This window comes from Trichechus manatus, unplaced genomic scaffold (assembly GCF_000243295.1).
Source record: "Trichechus manatus latirostris isolate Lorelei unplaced genomic scaffold, TriManLat1.0 scaffold00046, whole genome shotgun sequence".
Lineage (NCBI taxonomy): Eukaryota > Metazoa > Chordata > Mammalia > Sirenia > Trichechidae > Trichechus > Trichechus manatus.
The window spans coordinates 16690106-16710275 of NW_004443982.1; the positions used below are offsets into that span (position 1 = coordinate 16690106).

Here is a 20170-nt window from a genome sequence, read left to right on the forward strand (position 1 = left end):
TTCATAACTGGGGACAAAGGTCCAAAGACGTTACGTCCTTGCTGCTAAAGACTTATGCTGGTTTAGTGTCAGAATCTGGTCTCAAGACCAGGCTTCCTCCCTTCTTGTTTGGGACAGGTGTTTTTTTTTTTTTTAAAGCAATCTTTCTTTCCTATGCCTCTGAAATTAATGCTCCACTTGCTACTCATACTACAAACAACAGGTTCTCAACACTGGCTGTACAATAGAGTCCCCTGGGGGAGCTTTTACAAAATGTGATGCCCAGGCCCCACTACCAAAGATTCAGGTTCAATGAGTCAGAGGTGGGACTCTGGCAAGGCTGTTTTTAAATAGCTGCCCAGGTGATTTAAACATGCATCCAGGATTGAGGACCATGACACTAGATCAAAAGAAACCTTAGTGCTTGTGAGAAGTACTAGAAGGTGGACTCAGGGTGCTAGGATAGAGTACCAGGTGACAGCAGCGGAAGTCCCTCAATATGTCCTCACTATGGATTTTCCACCAACCCAGAAGAATCAGTGGTGGTCCAGGCATAAACAGCACAGAACTTGGCCAAATCAGGCACCACTTCCATGAAGCTGCCAACAAAGAGATGGATCAGCATCAGTTTGGACGGTGGTTCCTTTAGCGTGGATCATCCTCACAGGTAGATCTGTCACCAGGTGTTACTGGTGTTGCCACATTGTTGGTGCTGATGCAATCTCTGCTCCTTTTCTCAGAATGAGAATATCTGAAATAAATCCTTTCAAACAAAATTTTCCTTGGAGGAGAGCCCCTTGCCAACTTTTATCTATAAAACCCTTCAATATTACCTCTCATGAATGAAGAACATAGGCAGTGAGTAGAGAATGAGGCAACTGGTCTACTGAAAAGTTAAGAATCACGGTAACAGCATTTCAATGAAGTCTACCCTCACCCTTTGGGAAATACCACTGCTTTCTCTGTCCAATTAGAGCAAAGGCACCCAGCACTGGTTCTGGTAGCCAATTACTTGGCACTGCATCAACCCTCTAGGCAGGGAAGCTCTAGCTTAGCTCAACACCCATGGCGTTTAGAGAAGAGCACGTACATGCATCCAAGCACGGCCAGGCTCAAGGTGGTGGAAAGTATTTCTCTAACAAGAACTCGGAGCTGAAAGGCTGCTTATGTTCAGGATGCTGTTTTGCCCACCAAAGCTGCATATCACATGCTTGTGGAGATTTGTAAGACAGAATTCAAAACTGGAACAGGGCATCTTGCCACGAGGATATAAATGGCCTACCAGAATTGCTGGCCACTGTTTTGTCAGCATCTACACCTCGAGGGACCAGGACTGGACTGGATTTATCGTGCCAGGCTGGGCTTGGGGTTGTTTTTCCCTCTGAGGGATTAAAGGGTGGATTAAGTAAGAGTCTGGACTAAAATTAGAGTCAATGAATATTAAGGTCTTACGCGTGGCCTCAGAAAGAGCCACTTTACCTTCAGGTGATTTATATTAAAATACAAAAGTAACCGAAAAAGCAGCTCATATGTTGTAACATACTCACCAGTTTCAGCATCCATGGGCTGCCACGGCAAGTAGCAAAACATCCAAACAGGCCAAAAACGACAATAGTAGTGCCAGTTCCGATGAGCACATAAGGAGCATTGGTGGAGTTCTCAGCAATGAGGGAGATATAGGTGCCCAGAGTGAGTTTGCCCCAGACTCCAACAGCCAGCAGGATCACCCCAGTGATCTGAAAGTGGGAAGCGAAGAGTGTGAAACCATTGCTGGGAGAGGCAAGAATCAACACAGAACAGTGTGGCCTGGATCAGAAGACTCATGTTTCTATGAGTAAGGTGGCACTTGCTGCAGGATTCCCTGAAAGCAGCAGGAAATGTCAGAGACCATTAACTAAAACAATCACAGAGTAAAGACATTTTGATTTTGTACAATTAGATCTACACCATACACAATCCCAGATGAAGTTACTGTGTCAACTGGAAGTGAAGTAAACAATACTTTTTTTTTTTAAAGTGGCTTAAAAAGTACATGCTAAGACAGGTCTGACAACCTTCTCCCAGCTGCTTCTCCAACACTCACCATAGTGCAACCTCAGAAAGAATGTCAGTCACCCTCTTTGATGGCATGTGTGTACGCAGTGTGTTTTGAGAACACCTTGTCTATGATGTTTTATGGAACAAGGTGATCTTCTTTGACTATTATCACAAAAATCTCTACAAAAAATATATTCAATATTTTTCTGAATCCCTTTTGATGTGCTGTCTCATTTACAATATTTTATTTAGTATAAAACAATAATTTGAATAGTTCCTGGAATTAGCTGTGATGCGACTTGTCAAATCCTGCTGCCTGGTTCAAAGGAATGTCCAAACTCTAGAACCTTGTGTCAGTCAGGTCCTCATGTCAAGGGGTAGACTCAGGGCCATAGGCTATGCCTTACTGTCCATCCTTGCATGCTACACACTCCAGCAGCTACTCAAGTGAGGAAGCAAGATGAGAAAGTGGTGAAAATAAGCATGATACAAATCAATACCCAGCTGAGTAAGATTTCCTCTGTCACTCAACACACTGTTCCTTAGCATATATAAGTGAATACCACCGAGTACATGCTATATAACAAATCAAATGGCTGAGTCAGTGAAGTCGTCTAGGCCTCTCTCCTTTACTCTCTGAAAACTTGTTTCTACAGTTTGGAGCTATCAAGTTCCATTATCAGATTACTTCTCTGTGCAAGAGGAATGGACCCTCCATCTTTTCTCATACCAGGTGAAGGTGGTCTCCACTTACTTGTGGGAGAAGGGTTCAGTGAATACAAGAGCTTGGTGATACACCCCTAACCCCCACTCCAATAGCCCCTCTCCTCTGTAGAACCATTGCGTGAAAGACAGAATTAAAAGCTTTAAATCAGAAACATCAAGGAACTACTGCCACTTTTATAAGGTAAGGGTGAATAACTGTGATAGGTTTTGAGGAGAAAGTGTTCGACACTAAGATTTAGGAGAAGGTGACCCAGAGGAGGTCTGTTACCTTTTAAAAGTTCCAATGGGGATGGCTTTAATGAGCTAGAAAACCAAGAACACAGATGTTGCCAAGCGTTCCAAGTCCTCTGCTGACACCTGGTGGTTGTGATAAAAAGTATTTTCCTCCAACAGCCTCTTCTGCATACTCCAAATGGAAACATAAAATGCTTCTTATCCACTAGAATCTAAAGAATTAACTTTCAAGTAAGAACACAATGAACACAATCTATAAACGGACAGTGCCTGAAGTATCTTTTATCATTCAATGTTGAGCACAGTGCCAGGCAAAGAGTAAATGTTCCATACCAAAAAAAAAAAAAAAACAAATAAACAAACTCGTTGCCATCAAGTCAATTCCTACTCATAGCGACCCTACAGGACAGAGTAGAACTGCCCCATACCGTTTCCAAGGAGAAGCTGGCAGATTCGAACTGCCAACCTTTTGGTTAGCAGCTGTAGCTCTTAACCACTACGCCACCAGGGTTTCCTATTCACTGACCCCCCCAAAAAAAAAAAGCATTTCTTTGGGCCTTATAGGTTCCTGCTCGGCTGCTAACTGAAAGGTGGGTGGTTCGAACTCACCCAGATCTGGCGATCTGCTCCCATAAAGATTGCAGTCTATGGGGACCATGGTCTTGGGGAACATCTAGCTCAACTGGCATAACATAGTTTATAAAGAAAAAGTTCCACATCCTACTTTGGTGAGTAGCGTCTGGGGTCTTAAAAGCTTGTGAGCAGCCATCTAAGATACTCCACTGGTCCCACCCCATCTGCAGCAAGGGAGAATGAAGAAAACAAGACACAAGAAAAAGATTAGTCCAAAGGACTAATGGACCACAACTACCATGGCCTCCACCAGACTGAGTCCAGTTCAACTAGATGGTGCATGGCTACCATCATCTACTGCTCTGACGGGGATCACATTAGGGGGTCCTGGACAGAGCCGGAGAAAAATGAAGAACAAAATTCTCACTCACAAAAAAAGACCAGACTTACTGGTCTGTCAGAGACTGGAGAACCTCAAAAGTATGGCCCCTGAATGTCCCTTTAACTCGGTACTAAAGTCACTCCTGAGGTTCACCCTCCAGCCAAAGATTAGACAGGCCCATAAAACAAAACAAGACTACATAGGCACACCAACCCAATGGCAAGGACGAGAAGGCAGGCGGGGACAGGAAAGCTGGTAATGGGGAACCCAAGGTCGAGGAGGGGAGAGTGTTGACAGGTTGTGGAGTTGGCAACCAGTGTAGCAAAACAATATGTGTATTAATTGTTTAATGAGAAACTAATTCGCTCTGTAAACCTTTATCTAAAGCACAATAAAAAAATAATTATTTAAATATATATATGTATATATATAGCAGCCCAGAAAACCCTATGGGGCAGTTCTACTCTGTCGCATGGGGTTGCTATGAGTTGAAATTGATTCAATGGCACCTAACAACAACAACCTCTATTTTATAAAACAGAACCGATCAAGTGTCAAACACTTCCAAAACACCTACAGCAGCTAAATACTGTGAAACCAAAAAACCAAGCCTGCTGCCATTGAGTCAATTTCAACTCATAGCAACCCTGTGAAGTAACTTAAAATGGAACCAAAGAGAAACTTTCCCACATACTTCCCACTCTATTCTCATCTGCCTAAAGCTGTAAATATCACAATATAAACGTACTGAACAAGAACAAAAATTCAGTTAAACTAGTCATTGTTTTGTCTCCAGAGATTCAGAAACACTTCAGATGTGCACTAAACAGCTGCATTCTACATACTGGGATTCTCAGTCATTACCGGCATGCAACTGTTTTAATGAAAACATATACTACTGATCAAGTATAAGCATCAGATGTTACATTTCTGTGACCAATGATTTCATGCAGCTCAGTTGCTACCATAATAAATATTGTATGCAAGATGTCAAAGTTAAAACAAATCCTAATTTTTAGGCAAAGAGTATTAAGAATATTTTTATGCCTTCTCTTTTAAAAAAATTATACTAATGCACCTATTGCTTTTTATATGAAATCTTTCCTCATGTAGAGTATAAAATCTACAACACCAATCTGTTAAAATGTTCATATAATATAGATTACACAAATATTCCATTTTTTGGTAAACAGACTATTTTTGTGGACCTTGATGGTGCCTCTTTTAACATTTGTCACAATGTTGTGGGTGCCATATTACATGGGAGAAAACTCAACATCTTGACCTTGACCAAAACATTCAGTCACAAACTCATTCCCATCTGAATCATGTGAGGCCTGAGTTAGACAGGTCCCCTCCAGCACTGTGTGCTGAGAGTCTAAGAATAATCTGGAGAAGAAAGACCTTTAATATTGCAAGTCTCATACTCAAACATTCCTGATGGACCTGTATTTGGTAGCCGGAACTCCATATGTGCAAGGCCTTCTGCACACACCAAAGCCCACTTCTTCAGCCTTGTCTCCCTCACTACACTTCATGTACTCTAAATAGTACCAGGAAGGCTGAGCTGTTTTCTCTGTGTTGTTCCACTACTTCACTCCTTTTCTCAACCTTTGCTCATGATGGTCCTTACCTAAGATTCCTGTCCTTCCAGTCTACATCCTAAACTCTTATGGTACATGGTACCCACTCCTCCCAGTCTCCTTAATCAGACTAACTCCGTAATATACATGGTCATGCTGCACCCTCATCTGGGACTGTGATCCCCTTGAGGATGGGAGGCGTGTGCCTTGCACAGAGTTGATGTCCACTACATGTCCGCCAAATGAATGAATAAGCAGCCAGTTGCAGGTTCAAGAAATAGAGAGAAGTTTCATGTTGCTCATCCACCTGCCATTCCCTCTGAACCCCTTTGAGGAATCACCAGAAATGGTAAGAACACCAATCTGACCTTTCAAGAGGCCAGTGATCTAAGGGAAGAACAACATTAAAGACGAATAAGTTGGACTCTACGATGACTAACAACAACAACAACAAACAAGTAAAGATTAAACAGACTCAGGAGAAAGCAGTTGAGCTGCAGTGTGCCCTCAGGTAAGCAGGACCACACTTAGTGGTGGTAGCAATGGTGAACTTGGGGTGGGTATTGAGAGAGACTACCAGGCATTCAAAGGAAAAAACTACAAGCAAAGGGCTAAAGATCAATAAAACACAATTAAGTTAGCACCTTCTCACATTTTTCCTACTATGAAAATGCTTCTTTATCAAGGATAGAAAACATACAAAGACAAGCCAAAAACAAAAGTCGTTTAATCAACCAATCTGCATGATATTTTTCTTGGTTCCTGTTAACACACTCACCCATACACATACCTTTGCACAGGGGAACCATTTCTCAAACGTTTGAAAGTGTAAAGTGACAAGTGAGGGACAGGTTCTTTTGACATCCGTCTTCTGCTTTTGGGCGCAATGAGTGAGTTCAGAGCTCACCAAAGCAATTTTGTGTCTGATCTCCTCAGAGACTTAAAATTCCTAAATCAATGACGTACTTTAGCTTTATCAGGGCAGTTTTGCTTCTTTCTCAGAAGAATCGATTCGCAAGCAGCACATGCTTTGTTTTGAGGAGACAGGATCAGAGACCATAGATAAACCACAAGAGCGGCCTGGTGAAGGTACCGCACCACCTTACATGCTGCAATCAACCCAAAGTTGGGAGGGCAAGCCAGCGCTCCATCGGGAGTGGGCAGGCTGAGGCTTTTTCCATCTCTTGCTTACTCTCAACATTTTGAGGTAGTTCGACATCTTCTGTGGGCTTACAAAACACCTCAAAATGTAGGGGTAGCAGGTTACCTTTGCTTACTATTAACTGAAGCTTGATGATGAGGCTGAATGAAACTATAACTAACATCTGAAAAGTTAGATCAGAACTAGAAAAGCTCTTGTGTGATATAGTACATATTACTTTAAAATTACACTGAAAGAAAACTACAGATGGGTTTGACAAGATACCAAGGGGTACTCAAAATACTCTGGATTTACTGAGGTTCATTTTCATCCTAAAGTGGATATTCGGGGAGCAGGCAGCAAAGAAACATGATTCCCCTTGCTCCCACGAGGTCATCCAGCTAATGCTGGCAACTCTCTCTACCATCCTCGCGGGATCCTGACCCTCAGAGAGGAGCAGGGCAATAGGACTTCCATTTTCCTCATATGCCCAGAGGCATGTTCCTTGAGCCTTCTCTGCATGTAGACCACAGACCTTCTAATTAAACTGCTGCAGCTCCTCTCATGCCCCATGAAAAACTGCCCCAGGTTTGGATCTGAGAGGGTAAAGTCCATATGTCCCCTCACAAAAATCATAATACAGTAAAACCTGCAAAAGCCGGAACCTGTGTAAGGTGGAAACCTGTCAGAGAAGGAAAATGCAAATATATTCCACTAAAAGGAGAGACAGAAAAGTGGTTAAGACTGCACCCTGTCAAAGGCGGAAAACTTGTGAGACCCAGAAAAACAAGGTGGTCCCCTTGAGTTCCGGCTCTCACAGGTTTCATTGTAGACGGTTCTGTGGGCCCCACCTTTTATACGAACATACACACATTATTCTAGTGGTGGCACAAGTTCCTATTTAGTATATCATGCAATTAAAGAAAAATGACAATAGAAAATTGAGTTATAGAGATACAAGCTATCTAGAAGAGAACCCTTCCTAAGAAGCTGTATGACATAGAAAGCACAGTATGGAAAAACCAGCCAAAAGAAACACATAGAAGAAATCGTAGGCAGAAATCCTGGCCAGAGAGCATTTTAGGTGAAAGTTACAATTCAATCACTCCAGATGTTGACAGGTTAATTCACTCTGCAGGACTACACGCAGCAGTATTGTGAAATGTTCTTCCCCACTCCAGATCATTCTATAACTTAGGAAAAATGCATGATATAGAAGCTTAATACACATCATCAATAATTAAAACACAGATTCCTCAGAAGTTAGATTCTTATGTGAGCTTGTGTACTTAGGGGGCAACAGGGAAAGAAGAGTCTTTACACAGTGTTTGGACCTGATTTTGTAGAGATAGATAAAGGAAACAGAAAAGCAAAGAAACCAGCAGCTTCTATAATCTTATGGTCTTCTCTTTAAACTTTAGGAAGTCATAGTGTGAATCGGTCATGCTTACAACTGAAGATTTTATTACAAATTATTTGTGTGTCTACTTAGTGTTTTAAAACAGACTAAGAACCAGAATTTATTGGAGTTTGTCAGATAGCATATGCATGCTCCAGATAAGTGGCAGAAGAGGGACCCAGTATATTTACGTAGGTGAATGAAGAGCTCTGGGCTAGGAGTTAGAAGCCCAAGGCTTCAGCTGCAGTTTTGTCATTAATTAGCTGCGTGACTTTGGGTAGATCACCTAACCTTTCTGGGCCTCGGTTAACTCTTTAGTAAGATCAAAAGGCTGAAAAGCCTGACTTCCAACGCTCCCCAGCTCTTTAACATTCTGATACAACAAATCTGAATCTCAAACTTGACATACTTATTCACTCTGAAATGTATTTACAGATGTGTCTTTGGGCAAATAAGCAAAAGAAAGTTTATAAGGTTCTGCCTGAGACTGACCAACCGTCAGCAGTGGGGCTACGAAAGCTAGCTCATTTCTGGCCTCAAAGCCGACTGCTCTGTCAGCTTTCCAAGGTGACAAGAGGTTCCTGAAAAAGAGAGGGAAAGAAGAATGCCCAGCAGGTCACACATTTGTAGTTTTACATAGACATCCCAAAATTCACAAGCTCACTGGCATAATAACAAGCTTTACTTTTTATATGAAGATGACATTATTATCCTAATAGCAATAAGACATATGCTTTGAGTTGTTTCTTTCTAGGCAAGTATTTTGGTCAGTTCAATCCTTTTGCCCCATCACTACTGTGTCTGTGTGTATGTGTGTATAATGTGTACAGAGAACATATATTAAATGGCTGAGAGATTAGTGGTATCATCAAAAAGGAATAAGAAAGTTGAGAAGATGGAGGGGAGAAGTGAGCTGATTTTAAATGCTGATTTACTAAAACCGAGTTTGAGAACCAATAGCAAATCTAGAGACTATCTACTCCAGGCCCTGTTTTCTCTTGGGTTTGAGGTGACCAAAGGTCACACAGGTAACATGTTCCAAAGGCAAATGTGGATGTGGGACTGGAATTTAGGAGCGAGTCAGAGCTGCAGGTGAAGGCTGAGGCCAGAAGTGACAGCTGAGGGAACAATGTGTCTCAGGAACAGAAGCAGAGAAGGGTGGAAAGACTGAGGGCTAAGGCTGGAGAAAGACTACCACAAGCGAAAGGAGAACACTGGAACGGGAGACAGGGAATTGTGAGGAAAAGCAGAACAAAGTGGACAAGTCTATGAAGGTAGCTGCCAATAAGAGAAGTAGGAGTCATGAAAGACTGAGACTTTTTTATCCTCTAAAGACTTATGGGAAACAAAATACCAGCACAGTCCATTGACCCCAGGTATGCCAATGAGCAGACACAGGGTACTCTTTAATTACTTATAAGCCCAGTAAAGCCCGTTAAGATTATATTTTGTATTTAAAATATTACTTTATCCTATAAACAATTCATAGAATTCAAGTTTCAGGAGATAGGTTATGAACCTAAAGCAATTTTGTCACGAACTCCAGCTTTTATTTGGATTTTATCAGTGACCATATAGCCAGGGTCTGAAGTACAGATTGTCTAACACATCACAGATGTTTTGAAGATAAGAAAAAAGTCTTGAACAGGAATTGCAGCTCTGGCTGTGGGCTCATCACCGGCTCTTCTTCACCTCTGAGGTAAAGCAACTGCTCATTTCGAAGAACAGCTCCAGACATGCTGTGAGCCAGCAACAATGCTTTCTTCTTCCAGTTGTCTTCAAGGGGCAACCACCAGCTTGTACCAGTCATGTTGCATATCTGCGCCTTACTTTGTCATCTGTAAAATGACAGGACTGACCCCAGTGAAATCTACAGGGGCCCTTGCAGTGCTAGGATTCTGTGTGTTTATTTCAGTCACCCATTGGTGCTCAGAAGGGCCAAGATCTAGCTTAACTGCTAGCTAGGATGCAGACCTCACTGGTCAATGGCACTCACCAAGGGCCTACACTGGCTGGGCTCTGTACTCCACACCCTGAGGAAGTCTAGCTGGGGGGGTGGCTAGAGCAGGTGGCTGACAGGAGACTGAACACTCCTAATGAAATGGTGGAAATTGATTAATATGGTGATAGTATTTTCTGAATTAAAAAAGGGCCTGAACATGGTAGAGATATTTGAAATAGGCCTGTCACAGAAAATCAGGGTTGCACAGCTGCTAAAGTCTTAAGAAAGACCACTTTATTAAGAGAGCCTTTTACTACTTAAATAACTAACCCCCTTCGAATGAGGCCGAAGCCGCTCCACTATATACTTAATTCCGTTATTCAATGAATAGGGTCATAGGAATGTTCTAGGCATGTTATTAGGGACTCTATATCCCACTGGGAAATGAGAAAGAATGGGCAGCCCTGAACTGGTTTCTCATTTCCTCTGTATTACCCAGAATAGATCCAGGACTTTGGGCCTCAGCCCTCTTAGAAAACAAATCCCCCATGGTCTTGGGGGACATCTAGCTCAACTGGCATAACATAGTTCATAAAGAAAATGTTCTACATTCTACTTTGGTGAGCAGTGTCTGGGGTCTTAAAAGTTTGTGAGCAGCCATCTAAGATACTCCACTGGTCCCACCCCATCTGGAGCAAGGGAGAATGAAGAAAAAATCAAAGACATGAGGGAAATATTAGTCCAAAGGACTAATGGACCACAACTACCACAGCCTCTACCAGACTGAGTCCAGCACAACTAGATGGTACCCAGCTATCACCACTGACTGCTCTGACAGGGATCACAATAGAGGGTCCTGAACAGAGCTGGAGAAAAACATAGAACAAATTCAAACTCACAAAAAAAAAAAAAAAAAAAAGACCAGACTTACTGGTCTGACCAAGACTATGGTCCCCCAGACATCTTTTTAACTCAGTACTGAGGTCACTCCTGAGGTTCACCAGTTAGCCAAAGATTAGACAGGCCCATAAAACAAACAATAATACACATAGTTCAACCATGTATACTAGACTAAATAGGCACACCAGCCCAGGGGCAAGGATGAGAAGGCAGGAGGGGACAGGAAAGCTGGACGAATGGAAACAGGGAATCCAAGGTCGAGAAGGGGAGAGTGTTGACATGTCACAGGGTTGGCAACCATCACAAAATAATATGTGTATTAATTGTTTAATGAGAAACTAATTTGCTCTGTAAACCTTCACCTAAAGCACAATAACAAATTTAAAAAACAAACAAACAAAAAAACAAAATCCCCAAAGAAAGGCCCTAAAAGCAAAAAAGAACTTCACTCCACATTTGTGAGCACACTGAGAAATGCTCCAGGAAAGAATTTTAAGGGCAGCTTATTCTGAGCCTCTTGGCATTTCATATATATATATAAGTATTATTGAGTTCTCCTTGAAAATGTTTTAGGTTTTTGATTGCTACCAATGGGAAGAGTTTTACTTCAATTTCAAGTCTCCAAGAACATGAGAAGGGAAAGAATGAGCAAAGCAGAGTTTAAGACTGTCTGGGTCATCACACTTCTGTTTCCACTGATGACCCAGATATATAAAAAGACATCACATAGGTGAATGCCTGTTAGGAATTGGGGCCAGCAAAGCCACTTACAAGGAGATTTACGTACTTAGAAATCAGGACCAGCTGTAGTGGCTAAAGTGACAGCAGCTTAAAGTTTGGGGGATTCCCTCGATGTCACACCCCCCTTCATGAAATCCCAAAGTTGACCTCACATGTGTTTAAAATCTGGTGGCAGTTAACACACGCTGAGGCCAGGTGAGTGCCTTAGCTCAGTTAGTGGGCAGCAACCAGCACTGAAGGAAGGGCCGTGGGGAGAAACTACTTCCCTTACTTCCATTCCTCAGGTGACCTAGGCTTGGACCAGCACTGTGAAAGAAAATGTATCAAGTTCCACACTAATAACAAAAGATACCCCCTTCCCCCCAAATCATGTAAGTATATGCTTATAAACAAGATCTCCAACTATATTATTAATGCATGTTGACAGAAAGTTTTTTTGCTGACCACACATTCCTCTCCCGTATTGTCAATTGTGTGTGCATCAACATTTTAAGTGCCTTGTGAGAGGGGATAAAGTCCTCTACCTCCTTTTTATCCACTAAAGCTACAGCCACATCCTGTGCCTGATTTTCCAAGACAATACATCATTCAAACATTCTGCCCTAACATCCATTTAAGCAGAATCACTGCTTCTCTGACTATGAGTCCCAATTTTTTCCTTTGAAAGTCAGTCATGTCTTTAGCGAACATACCTCTTGAGCACATAGTGGTAGCTCAATAAATACATAATGGATCTTAGGGAGGATCTCTTCTTCAAATTCAGTGCCCAGGTCCTCAGGAATTACTGGATGGGAGTAAACCTGGATAAAGTAGTCCTGACAATTATTCCACAAATGTGAACCTAAATGCCAATCTGTGACTAAGCCACATATGTCTCTCTCCTGACTATGTTGTTGAACAGATTGAGCTTTTCTGGGGTTCCATTTGGATCTAAGTCATGATTTTCAAAAGAGAGAATTTTCTTTGTATAACTGCTATACAGGATTATCACCTTCAAAATATCAAAACCAAAACCAGAGTCCTACATATATACATATACATTACACATACATGTGCAAGGTAAAGAGGAAGAAGCTAGAGCTCAGACGGTGAAATCACTGAAGCCCGTGCTCTAACTGGCTGTATGCTGATGAGATGGAAAAAGTCGGTTGGGGTGGTATGGAGAATTCACGCCTCCTTTCAGTCCCTGGGGGTTACAAAGGGTTAACATGCTCTGCTGCTAACCAAAAGGTTAGAGGTTCGAGTCCACCCAGAGGCTCCTCAGAAGAAAAGCCTGGTGATCTACTTCCAAAATATCGGCCATCGAAAATCCTATGGAGCACAGTTCTCCTATGACACGCGTAGGGTTGCCATGAGTCTATTTTGACTCAATAGCAACTGTTTGTTTTGTTTTTTAGGTGAAATTTGAGCCATATAAGACATAATGCCAGAAGAGGACCTGCTGTAAAATGAGAAAAAAACATGTGGAAGGAAACATGTATGCAGTATTCAATAACAAAATTCTCACACAGTGAGTTGCTGTTCTCCTTTCAATGGCTCCAACTTTCTCCTGGGAAACCCTGGTGGCGTAGTGGTTAAGAGCTACTGCTGCTAACCAAAAGGTTGGCAGTTTGAATCCACCAGGCGCTCCTTGGAATCCATACAGGCAGTTCTACTCTGTCCTATAGGGTCGCTATGAGTCGGAATCGACTAGATGGCAACTGGACTGGTAACTTTCACCTGAGGTGTTTTAAGGTGGGGTGGGGGATATGGAGGATCCTTCTATTAATGATTTAATTAACTTCCTTCTCAACATTCACATATCCAAACTGCACACACATGTGGATACTACCAGCAAATAAGATGTGCAGGGGAAATTCAGATGTCTAATATTGACAGGGTATTGTGACTTTTTTTTTTTAACTTTAACAAATGTTCTTGGCACCCCTCCCCCCAAAAAATCAGTCATTTCATAAAAGCACAAAGAAGATACTTCCATCTCTACCACTACCATCCTAGTCCAAGCCACCATCTCTCCCATCACTCTCTGCCTCTGCCCTTGCCCCCTATACTCTGTTCTCAACCCAGCAGCCAGGGCGATCTTGTTCAAACCTAACTCCAGTGATATCACTCCTTTGCTCAAAACCCTTCCACAGTGTTCCACCTCTCCGAGGGAAAGCTGACGCTCTTACTCTAGCCTGTTAACACCCTACTTGACCTGCCCCTCACTGGTTCCTCTGATCTGCCCTCCAGCAGCTCTCCCCCGCCTTCCTCTGCTCCAACCTCACAGGCCTCTTTGCTCCTCAAACACTACTGACATGCTCCTGCCTTGGTGACTGACCACTTGTTCTTCCCTCTGCCTGGACTTCCAAGATCTCTCATCTCTTCAAGTCCCTGCTTGGTTTTTCTCCAATGCACTTAGCCCCTTCAAACACTATTTAATTTCCTTGCTTACTGTGTCTTGCCAAATGAATGTCAGCTCCATGAAGGCAGGAGCTTTTGTCTGTTTTAGTCACTGATGTACCTCCGGGGCCAAGACAATGCCTGCCCACAGTTGTTGTTGTGTGCTGTCAAGTTGATTCTGACTCACAGCGACCCTATATGACAGAGTAGAACTATTCCATAGAGTTTCCTAAGCTGTAATCTTTACGGGAGAAGATTACCAGGTCTTTTCTCCCACAGAGCCACTGACAGGCTCAAACTGCCAACTTGTTCTTTGGTCAATTCACTTCAAATTCAGCACATTAATTCATAAATGCCTGCTTTTGGCCACAAGGGGGACTATATGAGAAAGCATGGGAATGGTTCGATCTAATCCATCACCACTAATGGAAACATAATTCGAAGCTCTAACATCCTGTAACTCTGTGAAATCTGTAATTGATGGTTAGGAGCCGAGAGACTGAACAGTGCTTATACCTGCAAGATTTCTCTCTCTTTTTAAAAATGTACAACAGGATGCTTACTATGTCCTGGGCACTATGCTAAGTGCTTTAATAGCTTTATCTGACTCAATCCGCCTAATAACCCTATGGAACTTGCCCAAGGTCATCACCACTAAGTGGCAGGACAGGTACTCAAAGCCCAGGCTTTCAATCACGGCCTTCCCTTAGCATCCTCTTAAATTGGTTGCCCTGGAGAAGGTTCTTTCTCACCAATCCTTTACTCCTACCTCTTTTTGTAAGAAAAGCTCAGAAGCCAGTGTCATCCCTCCTGGCACTGATCTGTCCCTGAAACAACCCTGAGAATTCGGCTGGCACAACTGAACAAAAATTTGCAGGCATGGTCGCTAATTCATTTATTTATTTTAAAATGCTTTCCATTAGTTTTTCCCTTTCAAAGAGGCCAAATCTATAGAAATGGAAAGGTGTTTTACTGCTTATAATTAGATACTTTAAAAACCAAGATGGAGAATAAATATTCTGATGCATATGTTGAGATAAATAAGAAATGTTAAATATCACCCAACTTTAAGAGAAAATCTGAAGGGCCCATCTGGGGTCAGGTGACCTCTTTGATGCAATTGGCTGTGATAGGGGCAGGGCCATGTGTCTCAGTGGTCTATCTTACTGCAAGAACTAGAACAGACGCTTAGAAAACAGCTGTGAGCAGGGCAATCCACTGACTAACACGCCTGTCACTGAGAGCCTCGGCCATCCTTTCCTCCTGAAATGAAGGGTAGCAACCATGAAGCAGTCTATTTGTTCAGCCTCACTTAAAACACTCTGTCGTCTGTGCAGCACCAGAAGATTTTGGTGCAAGATCAAGTCGCTGACTCCTGAGAAACCCTTTCAGCAGTACAACCCTTTACCCAGAAGGGGCTCTGAGGAAATCCCACTTGAGTAGCCAGACCCACCGCACAAGGGAAAGCCCTGGTTGCCTAACCAGGGTGGCTGGGGGGAGGGTGCAGCATTGGCAACTCCCAGGAGGACAGACCCTTCCTTTAGACCCTCCCTAAAATGTGACTCAGAGCTTTGACCATACATGAGGATTGATGCCAAGTGACCTCAAATCAATGAAGACACTATCCTGAAGTAACTGGCTTGTTGACAAACTCACTACATTCTAAGGGCCATTCAAAGCAGATGTCTCTTAAATGATCCACTGGGGTTGGTGGGATCCTTTGGACACCTTCATGCCTGCACTGATCCTTGTCACCACACCTGGTTAAATATCATCCCTCTTCTGACTTGCAAGCTCAGCTGAGTGACTACCACTATTGAGGCAGGGACTCCACCACCACAAGGATGAGGGCTTGGCTGTTAGGAGAGAAATGGGCAAATATGGGCAATTCGGTAGCAATTCAGTATAGGAAGAGATGTCACACTACATCAAAATCTGGTAACATTCATTTGGGGAGTAGAAAGAGCCCAAAGACCAAGCACACATAAAACAAACATCTTCCAAAATGCTAGGGAGCATTAATAATTTTTTTTTAATTTAAAAGTAAATAATAAAAACACACTCTAGTTTGGTATGCATCAGGGACTCTCCTTATATAACAGGAATAACAAAATGTCAGCACCTGTTAATTGTTAAGACATGTTAAAATACAAATGCCTAAACGAACCTACAGTGGTAGAAATCACAAGGGTGACTGTCCATGGAAGAGTAGGGACTGACAGGAAGGGGAATGGCGTGAGGATTGGTGGAAATTATCTTTGTATTTTTTTCCTCCCACTTCTTTTATTTATTTTTTAAATTGTCGTAAAAAAAATACATACATAGCACAATATTTGTCAATTCAAACATTTTTAGGTGTACAATTTAGTAATATCAATTATATTAATCATGTTGTACAACCATCACCAATATCTGTTGCCAAATTTCCCATCACCATAAACAAATATTCACTGCTTCCTAAACAATGGCTCCCCCATCGCCCCCTCCCTCCCGCCTCTGGGAACCACTAACGAACTCTGATCTCTACACATACACTTATTCTTGTTATTTCATATTAGTGAGATCATACAATATTTGTCCTTTTGTGATTGACTAATATCACAGAGTGTAAGGTTTTCGAGGTTCATCCATGTAGCACAGAGAAGACTTCATTTCTCTTCATGGCTGAGTAAGCAGTATTCCATTGTCTTTATGTACCACATTTTGTTTATCCATTCATTCCTTGATGGACACTTAGGCTGTTTCCACCTTTCGTCTACTGTGAATAGTGCTGCAATGAACACTGGTACACATGTGTCTGTTCTTGTTGCTGCTTTCAGATCTTTGGGGTATATACCTAGGAGTGAAATTGCTGGGTCATATGGTGGTTTTATGTTTAACTTTTTGAGGAACTGAAATTATTTTTATCTTGAGTGGGGTGTGTTTTGAGAGAGGAACTTAAAATACATGCAGAAAAAGAATGCATGAAGAAATGTTACTATATAATCATTAGAGACAGAAGGAAGAAGAAAATAGCTCTTGGATTTTATGCAACAAGCAAAATTCAAATATCATCTTTGCAGTTTATAACATACTTTCATTCATAAAATTCCATTTAACACTAACCCTAACCCCACAAGGCCCACACAATCAGCATGCCCACTTGCAAGATGAAGAAACAGGCTCAGAGAAAATTAAGTGTGACCTCAAGTCCCACAGTCTGTTAAGTGGCCAAGACAGAACTAAAGCCCTGACTCACAGGCCAAGTCTTTTGATTATACCATGCTGGGAACTTTTATACAACAGTTCTCCTGGTTACTTGGTTTAATTCATTTTATTCTGTGTATATGACTTGTGCCCAACCTGGTTTTCCAAACTGTAAGCAGCTCTGAACAATGAGTTAGTTTATTAACATCATCCAAACATACAGGAATCAGAGTTGACAATCTGCCACGACCAGCAACAGCACTCCATCCATGCCTAACAGGCAGCATCTCAGGGTTTTCACTAATCAAACCATAAGAATAAAGACTGAAAAACAAAAGGTAAAATAAAGCCTATCAAATCAACACTGCCACAATCATGTCACTCTGCAGATTGTAGTTTCAATCTGTCTTGAAACTTCACGAGTGTCCGTCTTGTCATCTTGAAAGCATGCAACCAATTAATGTTAGGGATTTAGTCACTGTGTTTTATATCTCCAGTATGGTGTGCTATACATAGTACATAATAAATGCTTATTTTCTGAATATGTCTGGTACCTTTTAGAAATTAATAATGTTAAACATAGAATTTTGTGACACAAAATTCTGTATCACAGATAAAAAAATATTTCTGCAAAACTCAGGGGACAAATTTACTATGATGGTTTAGGTATTAACTTCATGTGTTCATTTCCTTTAAGCCAAGTAAGGGAATAATCGACAGAGCTTAACTAAAGGACTCTATCTAGCAAAACCAATCAGTAGAAACTTCTGCGTTGGAACAGAGTAGTAAGCATAATTTTTTAAATGTATGTATTTCTTGCTGAGCATAATTAGGAGAACATCTATAGCTAGTCCAGCCCAATCCAAACTTCAATATCTATCTTCTCCCCCAGAGTGGCCCTAATTCTCACTGCAGGTCAGATGGTTTTCAGGTTGAGTTACCTTGATGATACACATCAGCACTATTCCAAGTGGAGCAGGGGGGATTTCAGCACTGATTTTGGTGAAGGACCATGAACCAAGACAACCTGCTCTCCCATGGCTACAAATCTCTGGCAATGTAAAGAGACAACTATCCCAGAAGTAAAAGTTGAAAGCAATGAAGCGACCTGACTGCATGCGTGCTTGCTCTCTCTCTCTCTCTCAAAATTAAAACATTAAGTAAAACCCTAAATTCTATCACCTTAAGACAATTTTTAAAAACTGGGAACTTTCCACTCCACATGAATGCCTACAATTACAGCATATAAATCACACATGATTATGCACTCAAACAGTGAAGCAATTAGAGTTTCTTAACTTTTAAAGGTATAACCCTTTTGGTAAGCACAAAAAAGCTCATATCCTCCTTTAAGATTATTTGGAATTTCAAAACAACGCTTCCAAGCAATGGTAATTGTGAACACTCTCCAACTGCATCCATCACCTCCTCTAGTTTCTGGCATCTCCTTTAGAGAATCTTCTTTTACATGCATCCATCCCTCCCAATCTTCCTATTATTTTCCACTGCCACCTCAGGAGAGGAGAAAAAAACAAATGCCATCCTCAGAAAATCCCATTGCTATACATGTTAATGGAGCCCTACTGGCGCTGTGGTTAAGACCTCAGCTGTTAACCAAAAGTTCAGCAGTTTGAATCCACCAGCCGCTCCTTGGAAACCCTATGGGGCAGTTCTACTCTATCATATAGAGTCGCTATGAGTCGGAATTGACTTCACGGCAATAGGTTTTGGTTTTTATAGATGTTAATATCTTTGAGCCAAATTGCCACATGAAATTTATTAATCAAAGCCATAGTCACATCTCTTCTGTCACAAAATCCTGTAGCCTTTGCTTTCTTTGTTGTTGTTCAGTGCCACTGAGTAGATTCCAACTCATAGTGACCCCATGTTACAGAGTAGAACTGCCCCATAGGGTTTTTTTGGCTGTAATCTTTATGGAAGCAAATCACCAGGTCTTTCTCCCACAGAACCACTTGGTGGGTTTGAACTGCCTACTTTTGGTTAGCAGGAGAGCACTTAACATTTGCACCACCAGGTTCTTCACGTGTAAAATGGCTCTATTTTATTATTTCCTAAGGTTGATGAGTGGTTTAAATAGATAATGCATCTAATGTATTCAGCATAGGGCCTGGTAAGCAAGAAATGTTAAACAAGAGCTGTGCTTCCCTACATCATTATTTTATTATTATTAATATTGTTATTATTGAGCTCTTCTGAATACTTCTACAGCCGTGAATGCTACCATGAATCCCCATTACCTAAAATCCTTTTATATTCTGAATTGCCTCTGGGGAGAGTCATTTATTCTGTTAAACATCTAGATAGTTATGGACCTAAAGGTCTGCTCTGGCTTTTAGGGAAAATAAACTTTATTATTTTGCAGCTAGAGAATACTGATCTCCTCACTTTCGGCACACTCATTCGCGCCTCGTTTCGCCAGAAAAAGCTTGTTTTCAAATCAGTGATAATGGTTCTTTTAAATTAAGCTCTTGGAAGAGCTCCTTCATCCACAGGCTTGCCTTAAGATTACTGTGGGTTTCTTCATTCTCCTTTGCTCCAGGTGGGATGGGACCAATAGATGTATCTTAGACGGCTGCTCGCAAGCTTTTAAGACTCCAGATGCTACTCGCCAAAGTGGGATGTAGAACATTTTCTTTATGAACTATGTTATGCCAATTGACCCAGATGTTCCCCGAGACTATGGTCCCTAGGCCCCAGCCCCAGTTACTCAATCCCTCAAATTGTTTGGATGTGTCTAGGAAACTTCTATGCTTTTGCTTTGGTCCAGTTGTCCTGATTTCCCCTATATTGTGTGTTGTCCTTCTGGTCACCGAAGTTGACACTTGTATACTATCTAGTCAGTGATTTCACCTCCCTCCCCACACTCGTAACCATCAAAGAGGACACAGGGAACCCGGGGTGGAAAGGAGGGGCATGCTGTCACATTGTGGGGATTGCAACCAAT

General features: G+C 41.8%; 1 protein-coding gene across 1 annotated transcript in view; it reads right to left on the minus strand.

Annotated features, from left to right (window-relative positions):
• The window catches only part of TSPAN7 (tetraspanin 7), a 131579-nt gene that overhangs the window by 23922 nt on the left and 87487 nt on the right, over window positions 1-20170 (minus strand). Inside the window, exon 2 of the mRNA XM_004376936.1 lies at window positions 1527-1715. Within this exon, the coding sequence (XP_004376993.1) occupies window positions 1527-1715 (189 nt within the window). The remainder of the gene's footprint in view (window positions 1-1526; window positions 1716-20170) is intronic.